A 20,278-nucleotide genomic window follows, 5' to 3' on the forward strand; every position below is an offset into this window, starting at 1 on the left:
GAGTCAGCGGGCGTGTTTGGTGGCGGATCGGGTGGCCACGCGCCTTTTCCAATGTCGGGTCTGTCAGCACTGAGCAGACCCGACAGGCAGCGGCAGGGGACCCAATTAATCTTATTAACATCTAGTTAACAGATCATTAACCGACTTTTTTAACTTACCTTTTCACTTTAACTTCATGGCCACTGGAACCACACTGTTCGGGGACAACATCTGTCAACCTGAGGCGGGAGTTCAGTGGCCATTGCTCCAGCTGATTACTTGACAGCTTCAAATGTACAGTAGAAGCTCACACCTGACAGATCATCACTTTCCTCAGTCACAAGCTGTATCTCAGTCCATTTCCAGGACAGATTCTGCAGGCTTTCCACTCCATCTGCTCTCACCTCATTGGAAGAACTCTCTCACCATTGATAGAATACTTCTGTCATCTCTAATTCACCTGCCATCTATTCCATCAGCATGGGTGCCCCTTATACTGTCTCACCTTGGTCCTCAGAATCAGACCACAATCAGCCCCAACAAGACCAACCTTCTCCACAATCACCTGATGCTGCACAGGACAGCACGGTGGCATAGTGGTTAGCACTGTTGCCTCACAGCGCCAGGGACCCGGGTTCGAATCCGGCCTCGGGTGACTGTCTGTGTGGAGTTTGCACATTCTCCCCGTGTTTGCGTGGGTTTCCTCCGGGTGCTCCGGTTTCCTCCCACAGTCCAAAGATGTGCAGGTTAGGTTGATTGGCTATGATAAAATTGACCCTTAGTGTTAGGGGGATTAGATAGGCTATGATAAAATTGACCCTTAGTGTTAGGGGGATTAAATACGTGGGGTTACGGGGATAGGGTGGGATATGTGTTGGTGTAGGGGTTACGGGGATCGGGTGGGATATGTGTCGGTGCAGGCTCGATGGGCCGAAATGGCCTCTATCTGCACTGTGGGGTTTCTGTGATTCTGTGATTCTGAGGACACAGGGCATCAGCACCCGAGCATACTGCTGCCCGAGAGGCCAGGGATGGCCGCACCATGGCCAGATTTACTTCACTTGATGCTGTACACCCTGACTGCCACATGATGCACCAGGTTGGCACCATCCCACAGCAACACCATAAAGCATCCCTACAATGTCCAAGCCATTCCTTTCACACTCACCAGCATTGCAGAGGGTACCGTTATGTCTCACCATTCACTGCAACTCACTAAGCCACTTCCAAAGGTGCACACAAATCTGTCCAAGAATGCAAAGTGTTGAAAATAAAGGTTTCCATGTTTAACAGCACATTAATAGAAACTTTACATGAACATTGGATAAAACACCCAAGTGGCTACCATTGTGTGTTAGTTGGTATGATTGCACTAGGATGAGGGTGAGTGTAAGGGGTGGCTAATGAGATGGGATGTGATAATGTAGATAGTGAGAGAGGGATGGGTGGACATGCAAGTTAAGTTGGTGTGAGTAAGGATGTGCAGGAGTAGGGTAGGGAAGGCAGAGTGATGGGGATGTGATGAGAGGCACAGCAGGATGAAGGTGAGTGTGGCATTGTAGTAACATTTCATGACCTAATGAGATCATTGAAAGGTTTGTGCCACTGCACCCAGGTCCTCCTGACCCTATCACTGCTTGTGCCCTCCAGTGCAATGTGCAACCAGGTTGTGTTGGTCTCCTGGGGAGGTGTCTTCCGCCCATTGGAAGGGAAGAGGACCTCCCTACATGCTCTGACTCCCTCCATAAGCATATGGAGGGAGTCATGGGAGAACCTGGGTGCAGCCCTGCACCATTATCAGTGTTTGCAGCACTTCAAATGTTGTAGAACACCGACAGCACAAATGTCAAAATAAAGTTGGCCATGGTCCCTTTAAAGGAAACCGGCTGATGATGCGTCATGAATGATGTCACCAGACCTGCTTCCTCTAATTGGCTGGGAAATGCGCTGGGCGGGCTTAACAAGCCCTATCAACAGAAAGTAATTTCACAAAGCAGGATGGAGCCAGCAGCGGGGCCTGGACCCGCCACCGACATCGCCCACCACGGACCCGCCGAGGTAAATAAAATCGTGGCCATTACTGTTTAGCTCACCCACAGTAGTTGGATAAACAAATATTATTGAAGCAGTGAGTTGTTTTCTAATTATAACTGCAAACAAAAGGATAGTGTGACTGCCTCTGCCTCCCTCTCTCTCTCTCAGCTTGACATGCTTTCTGAAAGAAAAAATTACTTTAATTCTTTTTACTTTTAAAATTTAATGAAAACCTACTCAAAATAATTTGAGTTTGTATTCAAATCGCTTTCAAAAACAAAGTAAAATACAGTCCACAATAGGTTGGTGGTGAGCAAGGCTCACACTATATCCACCTTCTGGCTCCAGCAAGTTGTCTGAACCATTTTCATGGTCAGGCCTCAGTTAAATATTTTTGGCGAGTTGCCAATGCTCAGTGAGCAGACTAAGGGGGCGGGTTGGTGGGGTGGGGGCCGCGAGAATCCAGTGGCTCCTCCATGAAGTCAGGCCACGAAGAGTGAGGTGAAGCAATCTGTGAGTCCACAGCGTGGCTAGCAGTGAGCCTGAAGATGTTTGTGGGGCCAGGAACTCTACCTGCCTGAAAAATTGCGCCAGCCAGCCAATGGGTGGGCATTGTTTTTTCCAATTTCAACTGTTGACCACCCCCATTTTCCAAAACAAACAGGGCGGGCAGCAGTTGAAAATTGCCCCCAATTTGCCTTAGATTGTTTGAAATTCAGTGATAGACAAAAACTGCTGCAGGTGTATGATCAGTGCTGTCTGTCATATTTAAAGTGTGCCTCTGTTCCTGTTTCTCTCTCTCACATATATGCATGCATATACTTACACACACACTGGTTCTCTATTTTTTTTTAAATCAACTAGAGTTTGTGAATCCTTTGGTGATTTACTCGACTCACCACAAGTATGAATCAGAAAATTACAGGTAGCAGCCCGTGATCTTTTAATCCATGTTTGCAGCAAACTATTGAAGACTCAGGTAATCTACCACCATTTAATATAACCTTCACTGGAATGAATTTTTGAAATTTTTCCTTCAAGCTTTTCTTCAAATTGTTTGGCAAAACAAAAACTTTAGAGCTGAAGAGAAACATTTTTCCAGTTGAGTTGACAAAGTGTTACTGAAATACCTCGATAAATTGTGTACACTGCAGACTCTCATACTGCAGGATTTCTCTTTAGTTTACAGTCACAGTTCTAAGCTTCAAGTAAAAACAATGATGAATGTATTCAAAGACAATTATTTTTTGTGAAAGGTGTAATTTTTTCATCTTATTTTAGACATCAGAAATTTCAACCACTAAGAAAAAAACGGCAAACAAAATGTTCTCAAAAAGAATTAATTAATTTGAGTGTTCGTCTTTTTTATTTTATTTGTAGTTTTGCCTGATTGGTTGTTTTCATATGTCCTCAGTAATTTATCTTTGGCAGTATTCTAGCTGCTTTCCTTGCTATTGATTCATACATTCCCTATGTTATCAGCTCTGATCTGCTTCTGTTTTATTTGGAGCCAATTAACAATGTGTGATTGATAAAATGTATATGGAAATGTGTGATGGGGTAAGTGTTACAGGAAGTGTATACAATACACAAGATGTTTAATATATATACACATTTCACTTGTGTGTGTTTGTTAGAGATGGAGGTGAATGTAAAGGCTTATTTTGGTGTTTGCCTATTTTTGCAGCTTGTTGGGAATAGAAGACTTTTTAATTAAAATTATAAAATGTACCTAAAATGGTAGAAAGATGCTCTGTACTTCATATAAATTGCACTCCTTTAAAGTATGCTACGGTATTAGCATACAAACATTTAACACGTGCATATGAAATTCCTTTGCCTGCTATATTAATGGACAAAGGAATTTAATACATTAAGTATTTGTATGCTAATATCACAATGTAATGTCAGGGTCTTTATGTTCAAGGAATAATGGGTTAACTAAACTCATCCAAACAATTATTCATAAATTTTAAATTCCTATATATGCCAGTACACTCCACTCTGTTGCCATTGCATCATCTCTGATTTACTGCCATAATCACCCACTACCCTTTGCTATATCCATTCTTGCAATCCAATATCCAGGTCTATCTAGTATTAAAAGGAAAAAAGAGTTTATACACCTGGCCTATGGATGTATAAATATGTCTTTTTGTATATATGCAAACAGATTTTTTGATAAATCTATTGAACTCCCCAGTGATAACCAATATGAATGTGGCAACTTCATTCTACCCACATGGGTAAATGACAGGTGGTTGCCGAACACAATGCATCCTCTTAAGACAAAAAGAGTACTGTATTGAACAAACAGTTGGTGGAGTGTGGGTATATTGTTCAATTCAATCAACATAGTAAAATCCAGAGGAAAATGCTGTGGATTGACTTCACTGTGGACACTTTTGGGGGGGGAATTTTTGACTTCTGCCCAAAAGGGGTGTGAAGTCGGTGGAGCAGCCACTCTGCCCACACAAAGACTGTCAAAAAACATTTCACATTCAGAACTTATTTGAATGTAACCCCAAAGCTGCAGGCACCAAAGGGCCACTCCACTGCAGCTCTCCAGTTGTAAGAGAGCAGGAAATAGGCCAGTTCTTGTACTGAGCCAGCCAACAGGTCAGGCCAGGGAAGGAGGAGCCAATCTGGGGTAGGGGGGTTGTAGATGAATGTGCACCGGCAGCGGACTGCAATACTTTTGTAGAGCCAGGAGGAGCTGGTGCAAATGGGCGGAGCATGGCCATTTGTGCCGGAAAATTGCAAACTAGGATCCTGAATTGCATATCTAAGCAACCATTCATCTCAAACAGCCAGGTGTAATGCTCACCCATTTACAGTCCTACCTGAAAATTGCATCAGGTGGCTCTTGGGTGTCAACTGGGCAGCCAAGGTGACCCCCGCCCTAGATTTTCAACTGCCAATCTCCCATTTTTCAGGCAAGAATAAGACGGCCAGCAGTTGAAAATTTTGGAGTCAAAGTTAGTAGGTGATTAACTTAAACTGGGATTCAGATTGTTAGGACACTGGGGTACAGCATACTCTAAGGAACTGATGACTATGCTTTCTACATAATAGAGAAGTTAGTCTTCATTTCAGAGAAGCATGTGTGTGTATGCTTACATGCAACACTGGCACATTCTTCCTACTAGATCAGCACCTTTGTGCAATCAATTTTATGTGCTCATAACATAAAACATATGTGCCTCACAAACCAACTCTCAACACAAATTATTACATCTTAAATGAAAACAGAAAATGCTGGAAACATTCAGCAAGTCAGGCAGCATTAGTGGACAAAGGAAGGTAGGGTTAACATTTCAGGTTGATGACCTTCCATCAAGATGCTCCTGACCTGCTGAGCGTTTCCAGCAGTTTCTGCTTTCATTTCAGAATTCCAGCATATGCAGTTTTTTTTGTTAATACATCTGAATCTCTCCCTGCATAAAAAATAATGACATTGTTAACACAGCCTCTAATTCATGTATATACATTTTTGCAATTGCATTTGAGACAGATAAATGTCCAATTATTTGTGTGAGAACTATTTGGATTAATCTGTCGGCTGCTGCCGATTGCTCCCATCTGGGGGCGTTGCAATTCTAAAACGAACCGTCTGGTCCAATTTAATAGAGATTTAGGGATTTCATTATCATTGGTAGTGCACTGGCCTTCGCGTAATTGTGTTAAATGTGTGTTCTTTGACTGCAGCCATTAACGTGGATAACAGAGGAGATTGTACCTCGTTAGTCATTCTCAAGTATTTTTGTTTTTTGTAAGTAAAATAATTACAGAAGTTGCACTAAACCCCAAATTCCCGTGGCAACATTGTTATGACTATTAATCTACATCCTGCCATGATTCATTTATATTCCACCTCACAAAGGTTACACCTATGGCAATTGTTTATTTTCCTTTGAGACTGTTCCACCAACTAACTTTTCTTTCACTATTTTACTTTAACACTTCTTACATTTTTCCAGAACTAATCTTTACTTTGTCCGTTTGGTCTCCCCGAAACTTTAACTTCAGCATCCTACTGGGGAACCGTGGAAATGCCAAACCAAAGGGACAAACGAACTGAAGCCTCTTACCTGACGATCACGTACATAACCAGACAGTTGCCCACCGAACCCACCACAAAAATGACCGAGTAGACAGCAGTGATGATGATGGGGACCAGGCTGCCCACGGCGCCGTTTCTGTGAAAGTCAAGGAAGTCGGTGCTGTTTTCCCAATAGTAAGACATGGGTGGGAAAGTGCTGTTTAGGATAACGCCAGGGCTACATTCGTCACAGGAGTGTAACATATATTTGGAACCCATGTCTTCCCTCGTAATCACCACTGGAGTACCCATAGTCGCATCTCAAAAAAAGCAAAAACAAACAAGGAAACATATGACAATTATTTCAACAGAAAAATATAGGATATTTAGAATAAAAATAATTAGAATAAAATCAACCAGAAATCTACATACAAATCGTAACAGGTTTAGGAGGAAAACCTACAATGCTGGACATAAAGGATCAGGATACAAAAATATTAGCTAAAGGGAAATTAAACAAAACCATGCCCGATTACCAACTCTCACCCAGGTTAATTGAAGAGACGAGACTGAAAGCTTCCGTTTAACAGTGAAGTAAGCGGGGAGAAGCCTCACGTTCTCACTGTCCAACTTTTGATGTGGGCACGGTGAGGTGTGAAGGGCGAGAGATCCTTGCTGCAGGATCTGAGAACTGGCAGCGTATCCCCGGTACCGTCTCTCCGTCGCTACTGGGCTGCAGCAGTTGAAACCCAACGTGACATCGACTCGATGACGCTCTCTAATCGAGGCGTTTATTGGAGATCGGAGAATTTGGTACATCTTCTGTAAAACCGCACTGACTGCCGCTTTTCAGAGCTCGCCATAGCAATCTTATATTAAGGAACTGGTGGTGAACTAAATCTAGCAAACGCCCACATAACCATTTTAATTCATGCACTTAAATTACTTCTTGATGAAACATCATGCATTTGTATCAGTCGACACATCAACTCACCCTTCAGCGCTTTGGTGATCTTTCAATAAACTGCAGGATCCCGTCTCTACACACAACAGTTATTTCTTCGTCCTTTTTATTTCTAAAGGTGAAAAAGCCTGTTCCAAAAAAAATGTTCAAGTTTGCAGTTTGAGTGATGATAAAAGGAGGCCTGTGCAAAATTGGTTTATCTGATATGTTGTCTGTTTCAGTTCCCATCCCTAAATATGTTATTACACCATCACACACTCACACACGTGAATCTTTTCCAAAGAAGACAGTTCATGGCATTAGTATTAAATCCATTCACTGCACTGCACGGAATACGTGTGCATGATGTTACATTCATTAAAGTGCAGAACAATCCTCTCAGGCGGCTATTTAGAGTGTTGCCTGAAAGGTCCTTGCTTGATGGCTGCAAGTGATGGTTTTTAATTTCCAGATTGTCCAGTGCACAAACTGTGATTTGCGTGTTTACGTTCATTACAACTTTTAAATGGCTGAACCATAAAGGGAGTTTTATTCCAAGGGTTGGGGCTGTACATTATTTAAAAGCATTTACATCGATACCAGAACTGGGTAGGATGCTATTTCAATGGCCAGAAGGAAACTTTAAATTCTGAAGACCTAAGCCACCTCATAAGAAATGTTATCCAAATTGAAAGGTGGATTTCCTAATTCTGCTGATCTTCCAACAGGATCTACTCACAATCACTTTGCACCTGCAAGAACAGAACGCAGCTGCCCCCACCAGATCGTCCTGGGCCAATCCGTCGGCAGCTGTCAAGGGGCTGGAGGGATGAAATATCTGTCAGGTTAGCAGCTCTAAAAAGTACTACGCATTTAAAGATACAGCTGCAGATAGCTAAAGGTAAGTGGCAAATATGGGGTCAATAATTTATGGCTTTATGTCCAAAAACCTAGTGAATGGCAAAGCCAGTGGGAATGCAGGAACTGGGGTCTGTGGCAATTGTTGGAGCAGTGGAGCACCGAAACTCTGGCGCAATCTTTACTTTGGAGTCGGGTTACATGCGTGCGGACCGCGTAGTAGATCGGGAACCCGACGATTTGAACAGCGCATTCTGCACTGCACGTTTAACTCAAAGGCCCCAATTAAAACAGTCAAGTGCGTTTCCCAGCACAATCAAATGGAGCGGGTCTGATGACATCACCAATGACTCGTTTTCAGCGCGGATATTTAAAGCAGCCTTGCTCACATCTCATTTGAAAGTTGATGCAAGAGCGCATAAGGTGGTTCCCAGAGGTTTCAGTTACACAATAAAACTGTGGGTTATGGAGACAAGGCAGAGGGCAGCACCAAGATTCACCGATACCTCCCTGGAAATTCTGATGCAGGTAGTAAAAGCATGCAGGGAAGTCCTCTTTCCTGGCGATCGCCGAAAACAACCACCCAAAGAGACAAAAAGGGCATGGCTGGAAATTGCAGAGGAGGTCAGTAGCAGGCATGTCATGAGTAGGATGTGGCTCAAGAGCTGGAAAAGATTCAATGATCTCATGAGGTCAGGAAAGATGAGTGCAATGCCACACTCACCTTCATCCTGATGAGCCTATCACCACATCCCCATCACTCTGCCTTCCCAAGCTTACTCCTGCATGTCACTCCTCACACCAGCCTACCTTGCAGGTCCACCCATCCCCCTCTGTCTATGTGCCTACTCACATCCCCATCTGACTAACCACTATTGATGCTCACCCTCATCCTAATGCAACCATAGCAAGTAACACCACAGAAGGAGGCCATTTGGCAATGTCATGCCACTCCCTCATAATCACCCTCTACGAGTGTAGTTCAGCCATTCCTTACACTCATTCCATCACTCTCACTCAAAGTTCTCTTCTTCCCCTCCTTGCAGGAGAAGAGAGCGCACAACAATAGGGAGAGGCAGAGAACTGGAGTGGCCCTCCAGTCTTCTGTCATTTGACTCCAGAAGAGGAGGAGGCCCTAGAGATCTCTGGAGTTCCAGAGCTGCTGGTGGTGGGAGATGGAGAGAGGGGAAGCTTTAAATTTTGAAGACCTAAGCCACCTCATAAGAAATGTTATCCAAATTGAAAGGTGGATTTCCTAATTCTCCCAGCAACCCGGTGGCAGAATTACATCTCATACAGCTACATGGCACACAACAGTCACTCATATGGTGACTGATGTCAGCATCCAATGAAATGTCATCATGTGCATAATGATAACATTACCCATTCTTATTATAAGACTTCTAATTCATCTCTTTACTCTCCCACAGGTCCATCAAATGCCACCCCCCACCCCACCACTGTCCAGCCGGAGGAGGAAGACAACTCCTCAGAGGGAGCTCTATTATCAGAGGGTGCAGCATCAGCAGACCCATGCACAGCCAGCACCAGCGCAGATATTCACACCTCGGTGGGTCCTGCATGAGATAGAGTAGTGTTATCATCTGATGTCTCTCACATCACAAGTGAGTAAGAGCCTTTGGTGTTGACAGGGACAGCAGTGGAGAGTCCTTGCCGGAGGGCACAGGACACTACAAGCTCTACTGAGCTGCATGCAGATGCTGAACCTCGGGGGCCATCGAGAAATAGGGTGATCTTGAGGGGCAGCAACAATTGCATAAGGCTCTGCCAGCTTTTGCAGCCGCGGTGTGTGAAAATGTATAGAGAACGAAGGAGTCCATCTCCAACATGAGCACCACCAACTCGCAAGCAATAGTGGCGTGGGCTGTTCCATGGAAAGGATGGCCAACTGCATGGAGCAGCAAATGTGCCAGTCCAACAAGAACATGCTAGCTGTGGACAACAGATGGCAGCCGCTCATTGATCTCATCTCAAGGAGGGATATAAACGTAGACTTGGGCGTTCATCACCCCACTGATGTGTAGCAGGGTGCTCTCCAGCTCCTTGCTAGCAGGAAAGTGTGGGTGGCCCATGTTGAGAGGGGACAATGAAGTAAGGGCTCTTAAAGTGCTCACACTTCTCCCCTGTTGCCTCCCCCTCAGTCAGACCCCCACATGATTTCCCAAATCCTGATGGCTGAGTCTGCCCCTGCACAGTTGCAGGAGGAGCAGTCTTTGGCGGGGCCCTCACAGGCTCCAAAACCCAGAGGATGTCCACCAAAAGTGTCAAAGCAGTCGCAGCAGGGAAGTGAGCAGCCTGCCTCCACCTCTGCTGAAGCCACAGGGGTTGGACCTCTTGGAAGCACATTGAAAAGAAAAAAGACACAATCCTAGGTGCACAAGGGTACGCAAATGGATGTATGAAAAAATGTTTGTGATAAGTTTCAGTTCTATTTATGACGCACGTAAATTTATTTCTTTGCACCACTTTCTGGTCTTGTCCATTTTTGCCTGCTACCTGGGAAGTGGCCTTGTCACTTGGAGTGAATGGTGAAACATTACTTAACCTCGAGCAATGGGGGTTTGGGTGAGAGGAATGGCTTGGTCATTGTAGGGCTGCTTTGTAGTGTTGTTGGAGGGGTGGGGGGTGGAGAACTTAGTACAGTATGTGGCAGCCATATGGGTGCACTGGAACAAGTTAAATAAATCTGGCCATTATGAGGCCATCCCGGGCCTCCCGGGCAGCAATGTGCACCACTGCTGGTGCCATCTCCACCTCAGATTCCTCCTTCTCCTCCTCCTCATCTTCTGCCTGTTCCTCCTCCTCCTCTAAAGAGGCTGTGTGCTCTGCGCCTTGCTCATCGTGCAGCTCCAATCCTCGCTGCTGTGCTATGTTGTACAGCGCACAGCAAATGGCAATAATTCTGGAGACCCTGGCTGGTGTGTACTGAAGGGCTGCTCCAGATCTGTCAAGGCATCTGAAGCACATCTTCATCATGCCAATTGCTTGCTCTATGACACATCTGGTGGACATGTGGCTGTCATTATAATGCTCCTCAGCCTCAGTGCTTGGCCTCCTCAATAACGTTATCAGCCACATCTTCAGTGGATAGCCCTTGTCTCCAAGCAGCCAGCCGATAAGTTTGTTTGGAGGTGCGGAAGGGTGGACTGGCGCAGCACGAAAGAGTCATGACAACTGCCAGGGAATCTGGCACACACATGCATGATCATTTTTTTATGGTTGCAGACGAGCTGCACTTTGAGGGAGTGGAAGCCCTTGCAGTTCACAAACAATCCTGGGTGATGAGGGGGGTGCTTTAATGGCCACATGTGTGCAGTTGATGATGCCCTGAACCTGTGGGAAGCCAGCCAGAGCCGCAAAGCCGAGCACCCGCTCATTAACACTGGCATCATCAGTGGCAAAGTTTAAATAATTGGCTGACTTGTGAAACATGGCATTGGTCACCTGGGTGATGCATCTGTGTGTGGCTGACTGTGAGATCCTGCAAATGTCTGCTGGAAGGAGCCTGAAGCAAAGAAGTTGAGGACGGTGGAGACCTTGACAGCCACTGGTAAGGTGTGTCCACCAGGTCCTCTGGGCAGCAGGTCTTGTTCCAGCAAGCTACAAATGTCTGCGATGACCTGGTGAGATAGCCTGAGCCTCCTTTAGCACTGCTGCTCAGTCATGTCCAGGAAGCTCATCCTCTGCCTGTATACCCTGTGTTGGGGGTATCACCTGTGGTGCGGTGCAGCCCTGTGCTGACCCCTCTCTCTTGTGGAGCATCAGGTCGTTGAGGAGAAGGCTGCTGTTGTGGTTGGTGCTGCTGCTGGTGTTTTGGCTGCTGCTGGTGTTGATGCTGGGGTTTATCTTGGTCCGATTCTGAGATTGAAGGTAAGACAGCATAAGTGGCACCCATGCTGATGTAATAGATGGCAGGTAAAGTGGAGATCAGAAGACCAATCCCTCAATGTTCTGATAGTGACTAACAATGTGGTGAGATGCCCTCCGAGGATGCAGAAATGACCTGCAAACTCCTGACAACTAAATCTCTGCACTAAATGGAGTCAGCAAGAGCCTTTCCATTAGGCAAGAAGGCAGTGTAATGTGTGAGTATTTGTGTTTTTCCCAGCTGTCAATTAATGGACTCGCACAATGGCCACTGAACTTCCTCCTCCCCTTTACAGGCGAGGTTCCCAAGGTGCATGAATCCCGTGCGCAAGAAGTTAAAGCCAAAACCTGAGGTTAAAAAGTCTCTTAATGGTCTCTCAACAAGCATTTAAGTACTTCAATGAGGTCGCCCTCCTCCCCCGAGCGGGTCCATCATGCGCTGGGCAACGTGTCCGAATTAAATGCAGAAGTCGGCGGGTTCCCGGCGTGCTGGCAATTTCTGCGATTTTTTACTGCTGACCCGCCCCCAAACCCATATGCACGGGACTGGGTAAATTCCAGCGTTCAGGTTTGATGGCTGGCAAAGTGGAGGTGCTATGAGGAATGTGCTTTTAGCTTTGTTACTTACAGGATGAAGAGCAAGAATACAGGGAGGCAAGACTCATCAGGTACCACAGAGGTGTTTAGCCCCCACCAGTATACACCTTCACAGACACATATAGAAACCAACACACTTCTATCTCCACCTGAACAGGGAACAGAGAGCAGCGGCGGCAGGCGGGCGGACCTGCGAGGGACGAGGCGGCTGAGCGGCGGCAGTTGAAAAGCGGCTCCAAGACCAGGTAGGCCTCAGAGCAGCGGCGGCAGGTGGGCGGACCTGCGAGGGATGAGGCAGCTGAGTGGCGGCAGTTGAAAAGCGGCTCCGAGACCAGGTAGGCCTCAGAGCAGCGGCGGCAGGCGGGCGGACCTGCGAGGGATGAGGCGGCTGACCGGCGGCAGTTGAAAAGCGGCTCCGAGACCAGGTAGGCCTCAGAGCAGCGGCGGGAGGCAGCAAACCTGCAGAGAATGAGGCGGCGGTTTAAAAGCAGCTCCGAGACCAGGTAGGCCTCAGAGCAGCGGCAGCAGGCAGCGGACCTGCGGGGAACGAGGTGACCGAGGCGGCAGTTTAAAAAGCGGCTCCGAAACCAGGTAGGCTTACTAATCTGCAGTCCCTGAACTCAGAGGGAGGGAGAGAAGTAAAAAGTAATCGAAGTGTGACGTCACCAGAAAGCAGGTAAGTGATTGGTTGGTGAGTATTTCTCTCTTTTTAAACTTTAACTCTGTGGTTTATAGTTACTAAGGTCTCTCTGGTGTAGCAGGGACTGTTGGTAAACCATTTAACTGTAGTGTAATTGGTGGGATTTATTTGATTTAATTTAATTTCAATTAATTAAAGGGTAAGTCATGGCAGGACAGCCTGGCCACGTGGTATGCTCCTCGTGCGCTATGTGGGAACTCAGGGACACTTCCTGTGTCCCTGACAACTACATGTGCAGGAAGTGTATCCAGCTGCAGCTACTGACAGACCGCATTGTGGCACTGGAGCTGTGAATGGCTGCATACTGGAGCGTTTGCGATGCTGAGGACGTCGTGAATAGCACGTTTAGGGAGTTGGACACACCGCAGGTAGAGGCTGGACAGGCAGAAAGGGAAGGGGTGACCAACAGGCAGAGTACTAGGTGCAGGCAGGTAGTGCAGGGGTCCCCTGTGGACATCCCCTCTCAAACAGATACACCACTTTGAGTATGACAGCTAATGCAGGACATCTTTCTAAATGCTAGCTCAGCTCCTGGCAAGAGCAGTCCTAACTCCATATTCCCCTTTCCAAATACAATAATTGACTATCAGAAACAAATTTCCTCTCCACTATTTATGAAATATTGGCCCAGATTTTGTGGTCAGTGGTGAACGAATGCTGCCAACTGTTCATTATACTTACAATTGCCCACAGACTTTCTATGGGCTTTTGCACTGGAATTTGCTGTGATTCAAAAGCCATTTCAGCATGGCACCCTCTACAGGGGATCTGAGACCTGTGTGAACAGGGCAAGCAACTGTGTCTTTTCTTAATAACAACAGAAAATGCTGGAAAAACTCAGCAGGTCAGGCAACATCCGTGGAGAGAAATTTGAGTTGACGTTTCGGGTTGGACCCTTCTTCAAAACTGGAAAGAAAAGAAACTAGATCGGAGGCAGGGCTGCGATCGGACAAAAGAATAAAAGAAACAAAAGAAGTAAAAGAGATTAGAAGCTAGACGAGATGGTAATAGGCTGGGATTAGGTGTAAAGTGTACTGGCAGGGCAAAAGATAGCTGCCAACATCTGCAGTATTTTGCTATCGTACTTGTGTCTTTTCTTAACCAGTCAGATTGAACAATTGTTACTCAGGGACACAGAGTCTGAACCAGGAAGTATAAGTTATAATTCAATGCCAAATCATGTACAGAAAACAAAATAAAGAGAGGGAAAAAATATGGGGTTAAGCGGCAGAGATAAAAAGGACAGAATGAAAAAGTTTTTAAAAAGTTTAAATTTATAAGTTTTTCAAAATCTCCAACAATAATTAAAATCTGAAGGAATGAGACTCGGTACTTGTAAAAGTTAATTTTCAGTGCTTGTGAGGCTGTTTGGTTGTAATTAAGACTTACCATGCCATTAAAAATGTACTTACACTGGAATGGGCAAGGCCTAACTTTTTCTGGTGAGTTTTTTAACAGGAATCTATCACATAAGTACTGCAACTTCATGCATTCCATGTATTTCAATGCCGAGTCTCTCAGCGAGATATCGGTGTAGCTAAGCTTCTGGAGGAGCAGGGCAACTCAAACAGGAACTTCTTGATTTCCATGTTTAGCTGTGCATGTGCGGTCACCGGAATTGGCTGTCCGATTTAGATAGATAGATATACTTGCATTTATAAAGCGCCTTTCATGACCTCGGGACATCCCAAAACGCTTTACAGTTAATGAAGTACTTTTTGAATTGTAGTCACTGTTGTAATGTAGGAAACACAGCAGCCAATCTGCTCACAGTAAGCACCTACAAATAGCAATGTGATAATGAGCAAATAATCTGTTTTTGTGATGTTGATTGAGGGATAAATATTGGCCAGAATACCGGGTATAACTCCCCTGCTCTTCTTTGAAATAGTGCCATGGGATCTTTTATGTCCACCTGAGACCAGACGGGGCCTCAGTTTAACGTATCATCCAATTTACACTTTATTAACAATGCGCGCTGACAGCCTCACCATTATTTCTACAGCAAAAGGGCCAATATTCAAGGCACTTCCCCCAAAAATACTGCACTCATCATTGTAGTGCTACCACACTTTCATGCAAAAAGATCATTGTGCCTTCCCACTTTTTTTTTTATGTTTCCCCTTGGTGCCTGCAATTGTGTGCCCTTTCATTCCTATTTTGCTGCTTCTCAATGAACCCTCAGAGAAAGAAGGATATAAGGTGACTGGGTGTTGTTTTCTTCCAGGAACTTTTAAGGACTACGGTGGACAGAATCTCAGAACAGCTGAGGCCCCAGAGGAACGTGCTGCAGTCTACATCTCATCTGCTGCTGTAAGGGCAGCCTGGCCCTGATGCTTTCTGCATATGTGCAGTCATCTAAGAAAGTTGGAAGGAGACCACAGGTGTGGTACTGTCTTGAGAGGCAGCACAGAGGCCCAGCAACAGGGATCCCTGTCCAATTTCCCAGTCCTTGCATGCTCATTCTACACTGGCGGGTCCAATCCTGCCAACTGGAATATCTGTTCTCCAGTATTTTAACTTCTGGGGGTAAGTTATCTGAGACCCCATGCCACCAATGGAGCCTAGGTGGTGCAGATCTCTCAATTTTCCAACCATTGATTTGTTTTTATGATCCATGCTAGCAAGTGAGGCCCCATGTGTGGTGCATGTTCTTAGAAATCTCACTTAGGGTCTCTTGAGTTTATATATCTTATTCAATTGAGCATTAATTTTTTTTTCAAGTACTGGATTGAAGTATTATTGGTTGCTGTTCCCTTTCATTCTCCATGATCACCTTTTTATAATTTATTCGTTCACAGGATATGGGTGTCACTGGCAAGGCTGGCACTTATTGCCCATCCCTAACTGCCTGCTTGAACCGCTGCAGTCCTTGTGGTGAAGGTACTTTGTCATAATGGGCAGTTAAGAGTCAACCACATTGCTGTGGGTCTGGAGTCACATATACGCCGGAATGGATAATAACGGCAGGTTTCCTTTCCGAAAGGCCATTAGTGAACCAAATTGGTTTTTACGACAATCTGATAGTTCCGTGGTCACTATTACTGATACTAGCTTTTTAATTCCAGATTTATTTAATTAACTGAATTTAAATTCCCCTGGTGGGATGGTGGGATTTGAACTCACATCTCCTGGATTATTAGTCTAGTAACATTACCACTATGCTACCTGTAAAGTCTGTGGGTTGTGCAGTTAATAAATACACAGACTTCAGAAGTAACAAACAAACAGGTCTTTACTATTCGAAGGTCAGGGCGAATCTGCCCCAGCAATCCTGCCACAACACTTATATACTGGTGTGGTCACTATCGGTATTACAGTATACAGAAGCCAACAAGTAGTGCCACCCCTAAAGTAGTTCTCTTAAAGGTGAACGGTTACATACAATAGTTTCCTTAAAGGTAGACGGGTACATACACTACAATCCTCCCTTTTTAGCTTTCAACATACTAAGTCCATAGTGAACATACATTCTAACATATATGCAGGTTTATGTAAGACAGTTCATAGATTCAGTCTTTCTGGGGGTTTCCGGATTCTGTCCGGATAACGCCGCAGTGGTGTCGTCATTTCAGGCGGGCTAGGAGGTGCTTCTGGCTAGTTCGATTCGGCTTGAAAAGCCGTGTCAGGTTCAGCTGACTCCAGTATCACTAGGTCGGAAGTAGGTGTTCTGGGTATCTCAGTCTCAACCTTACCCGGAGAAAGTGGTGAAGTCGGTTGCCCATTTGTGGCGGACCCTATGATTTGGTCAACATGACGCCTTATTATATTGTCTCCAATGTCCACGGTGTACATCAACGGCCCCAGCCTTTTCCCAATAGTTCCAGGCTGCCATTTCTCAGTACGGTAGTCCCGGGCCAACACTCGTTGACCGATCTGGAAAGATCTAGTGACCCTGTCGTTCATGCCCTGGAATTGCCAGTTCTCTACGTCTCTTCTGACGTTTGGTTTTAGTAAATCCAGCCGGCATCTTAGGCGTCTATTACAAAACATCATTGCGGGAGTTTGATTTGTGACCGCATGTGTTGCATTTCGGTATGCCAACAAAAAGCTATCCACCTTATGTTGTAGACTTATGTTTTCATTACTCATGGCCTTTACGGCCTTCTTGAAGGTCTGGACAAACCTTTCAGCCAATCCATTGGAGGCGGGATGGTATGGGGCTGACGTGTAATGTTTAACCCCATTGCTCTTTAAGAACTTCTTGAATTCTTCAGACACAAATTGTGGTCCATTATCTGAACAGATCTGTTCCGGCAGGCCATTCCGAGCAAACATAGTCCTTAACACTGTGATGGTTTTTTCCGTCGTGGTGGTGGTCATCTTAATTACTTCTGGTCACTTGGAGTGGGCATCCACCGCTATTAGAAACATCGAGTCCATAAATGGACCAGCAAAGTCGATGTGTACTCTTTGCCAAGGCGATGAGGGCCACTCCCATGGATGCAGAGGAGCCTGGGGTGGCGCGTTCTGAACCCTCTGACATCCTAGGCAGTTCTTCGTGATCTCCTCTATGTCTCCATCAATGCCTGGCCACCACACAAACGCTCTTGCTAGATTCTTCATCTTTACTCCACCCAGATGTCCTTCGTGCAGCTCCTTTAGCACTTTCTTTTGGAGTTTGGGTGGAATCACCACTCTAGATCCACACATCAGGGTTCCTCGACACACTGACAGTTGTTCTTTCCTCTGTGCAAATGCTTGCAGTGTTGGTTCGCTCTGTGCTGGCCATCCCTCCACTGTTACATCATAGACTCGTGAAAGAGTCGGGTCATTCCTTGTCTCATTCTCAATCATTGAGTTTGTTATCGGTAGACACTCCACTATGGATGAGTGGAACAACTCTACTGGGTCCACTATACTCGCTTCTTCTACCATCGGCAATGGCAAGCGGGACAACCCATCAGCATTTCCATGCTGTTTAGACCTTTTGTACTCAATTTCGTATTGGTGTGCCCCAAGTAACACGGACCACCTTTGTAACCTTTGTGCTGTCATGGTGGAAACGGCCTTATTTGGGTTGAATATGGACACCAACGGCTGGTGGTCTGTCAGCAATGTGAACTTTTTACATTGTAGGTAATGGTTGAATTTCTTCACGCCCCACACAAGACTGAGGGCCTCCCTATCTATTTGGGCGTAATTTCGCTCCGCGGGTGTCAATGATCGGGACGCGAAAGCCACTGGCCTTTCCGAGCCATTTGGTAGCCTGTGCGAGAGTACTGCCCCAATTCCGTACGGGGAAGCATCGCAAGCTAGACGAAGGGGTAATGCTGGGTTGAAATGAGCCAACACTTCTTCAGAGGTAATCAACTCCTTGCTTCTGCGAAAAGCCTTTTTGCATTCTTCACTCCACTTCCATGGTGTTTCTTTCCGCAACAGGTCATTCAGCGGATGCAGCACCGTGGATAAATTTGGCAGAAACTTGTGATAGTAATTAATCAACCCCAAGAATGATCTTAACTGTGATACGTTTCCTGGAGCGGGGGCCTTCACGACCGCTTCTATCTTTTCAGGTGGCTTATGCAGTCCCTCTCGGTCAATGACATGACCGCAGTATGAGATCCGTTTTTGGAAGAACTCACACTTCTTGCGATTGACCCGAAGGCCATACTCCTTCAACCTGGTGAGTACCAGTTTCAAATTCGTGAGGTGTTCTTCCTCATCTTTTCCCGTGATTAAAATGTCATCTAAGTAGCACTGCGTGCTTGGAATTCCTTGTAACACCTGTTCCATGGCCCTCTGCCAAATTGCTGGCGCCGAAGCTACCCCAAAGACCAGTCTATTGTAGCGATACAAGCCTCTGTGAGTGTTGATGGTGAGGTACTGGCGTGACTCTTCCTCGACCTCCATCTGTAGATATGCTTGAGCCAGATCTATTTTCGTGAAATGCTTCCCTCCAGCCAACGAAGCAAAGATATCTTCAATCCGCGGAAGCGGGTATTGTACCGTGTGAAGCACCGGATTCACAGTGATCTTGAAATCTCCGCAGATACGGACCTTCCCCGGTCCCCCTGGCTTATTACTTGGTGAGGACTTCATGACGGGAACAATGGGCGTGGCCCACTCACTCCAGTCCACTTTTGACAGAACCCCTGATCGTTCAAGTTCTTCCAGTTCTGCCTCCACAGCTGGTCGTATTGCATAAGGTCTGGCCTTAAAAAACTTTGGGCTTGCATTTTCTGCAATCTTAACCTTTGCTTTAATTCCTCGCAGTGTTCCCAGTCCTTGCTGGAATAACTCCTTAGCTTCGTCCAATATTCTGGACAACCGTTCAGGTTTGACATCCTCTTTTTCGGAATCCACCGTCATGGTGTTTAGTGACTGCCAGTCCAACTTTATTTTTCGGATCCACTCCCGTCCCAGAAGTGGTGGTCGTCCCTCAGGCAATACATACAGGTCCAACCGGTGATGATCTTTATCCTTGTATCTCACCTTGACTTCTATCTTTCCGATGGGGAATACTTTGTGCCCCGTGTATGTCTGTAGTACTAGTTCCGTATCCCGTAGTGGAATATGCTTGAAATTTTTTTTATAGTCATGCTTATTCATGACCGTCAACGCCGATCCGGTATCCACTTCCATTTTTACTTGGACCTTTGCAATCTGTAGCGTTATCCAGATAGTTTGTCGGTCAGCTTCATTGCTCACGTTGTGAATTCTCAGACTGTCCAGTCCTTTGCATTTGGAGTGTGAGACCGACTTCTGTTCCCTCAGACTCTTCTTAGTCACCTCTTGCACCTTCCCGTACCATTTTTGTGGTGACTCCTTATTGTTGTGCGTTGCTCCTGACCGGCATACCTTAGCTATGTGCCCGATCTTGCCACATTTCCTGCATTCTTGGTTTTTAAACCGGCATTGATTCTGGTCGTGTGTTGTCTTCCCACAACGGTAGCATTTTATTGTGCTCGAAGTAATTTGGTCCACCCCTAGTGCCGCCGCCTTTAGCTGCATTTCCGCTGTTCCTTTCGCTGCGGCTTCGTGCGATGCCGCTATGAGGACAGCCCTGTCCAGTGTGAGGTCATTTTCTTCCAGTAGTCGCTTCTGCGTTCCTTCTTTGGACAATCCGCATACGAACTTGTCACGCAGTGCCTCTGTCAGATTCCCTCCGAACTGGCAGTATTTCGCTAGCCTACGCAGTTCGACCAAGTATTCCGCATTGCTTTTGTCTTTCCTCTGTGTTCTTGCGTAGAATTTGAATCGTTCAGCCAGCATCAACGGTGTGGGGTTCAAGTGA

The 20,278-nt window shown here is 45.8% G+C and overlaps 1 protein-coding gene across 1 annotated transcript in view; it reads right to left on the reverse strand.

Moving 5' to 3' along the window:
- Positions 1 to 8,118, reverse strand: part of LOC147114879 (delta-type opioid receptor-like) — an 84,053-nt gene extending 75,935 nt beyond the window's left edge. Inside the window, exons 1-3 of the mRNA XM_085992926.1 lie at positions 7,738 to 8,118; positions 7,050 to 7,147; positions 6,105 to 6,375 (exon numbers count right to left, since the gene is read on the reverse strand). Coding sequence (XP_085849052.1) covers positions 6,105 to 6,367 — 263 coding nt within the window. The 5' untranslated portion in view covers positions 6,368 to 6,375; positions 7,050 to 7,147; positions 7,738 to 8,118. The remainder of the gene's footprint in view (positions 1 to 6,104; positions 6,376 to 7,049; positions 7,148 to 7,737) is intronic.
- Between the last annotated feature and the right edge of the window lie 12,160 nt (positions 8,119 to 20,278).

The sequence above is a fragment of the Somniosus microcephalus genome, chromosome 7 (genome assembly GCF_052327205.1).
Source record: "Somniosus microcephalus isolate GS21.2 chromosome 7, FLI_Smic_1.0, whole genome shotgun sequence".
Lineage (NCBI taxonomy): Eukaryota > Metazoa > Chordata > Chondrichthyes > Squaliformes > Somniosidae > Somniosus > Somniosus microcephalus.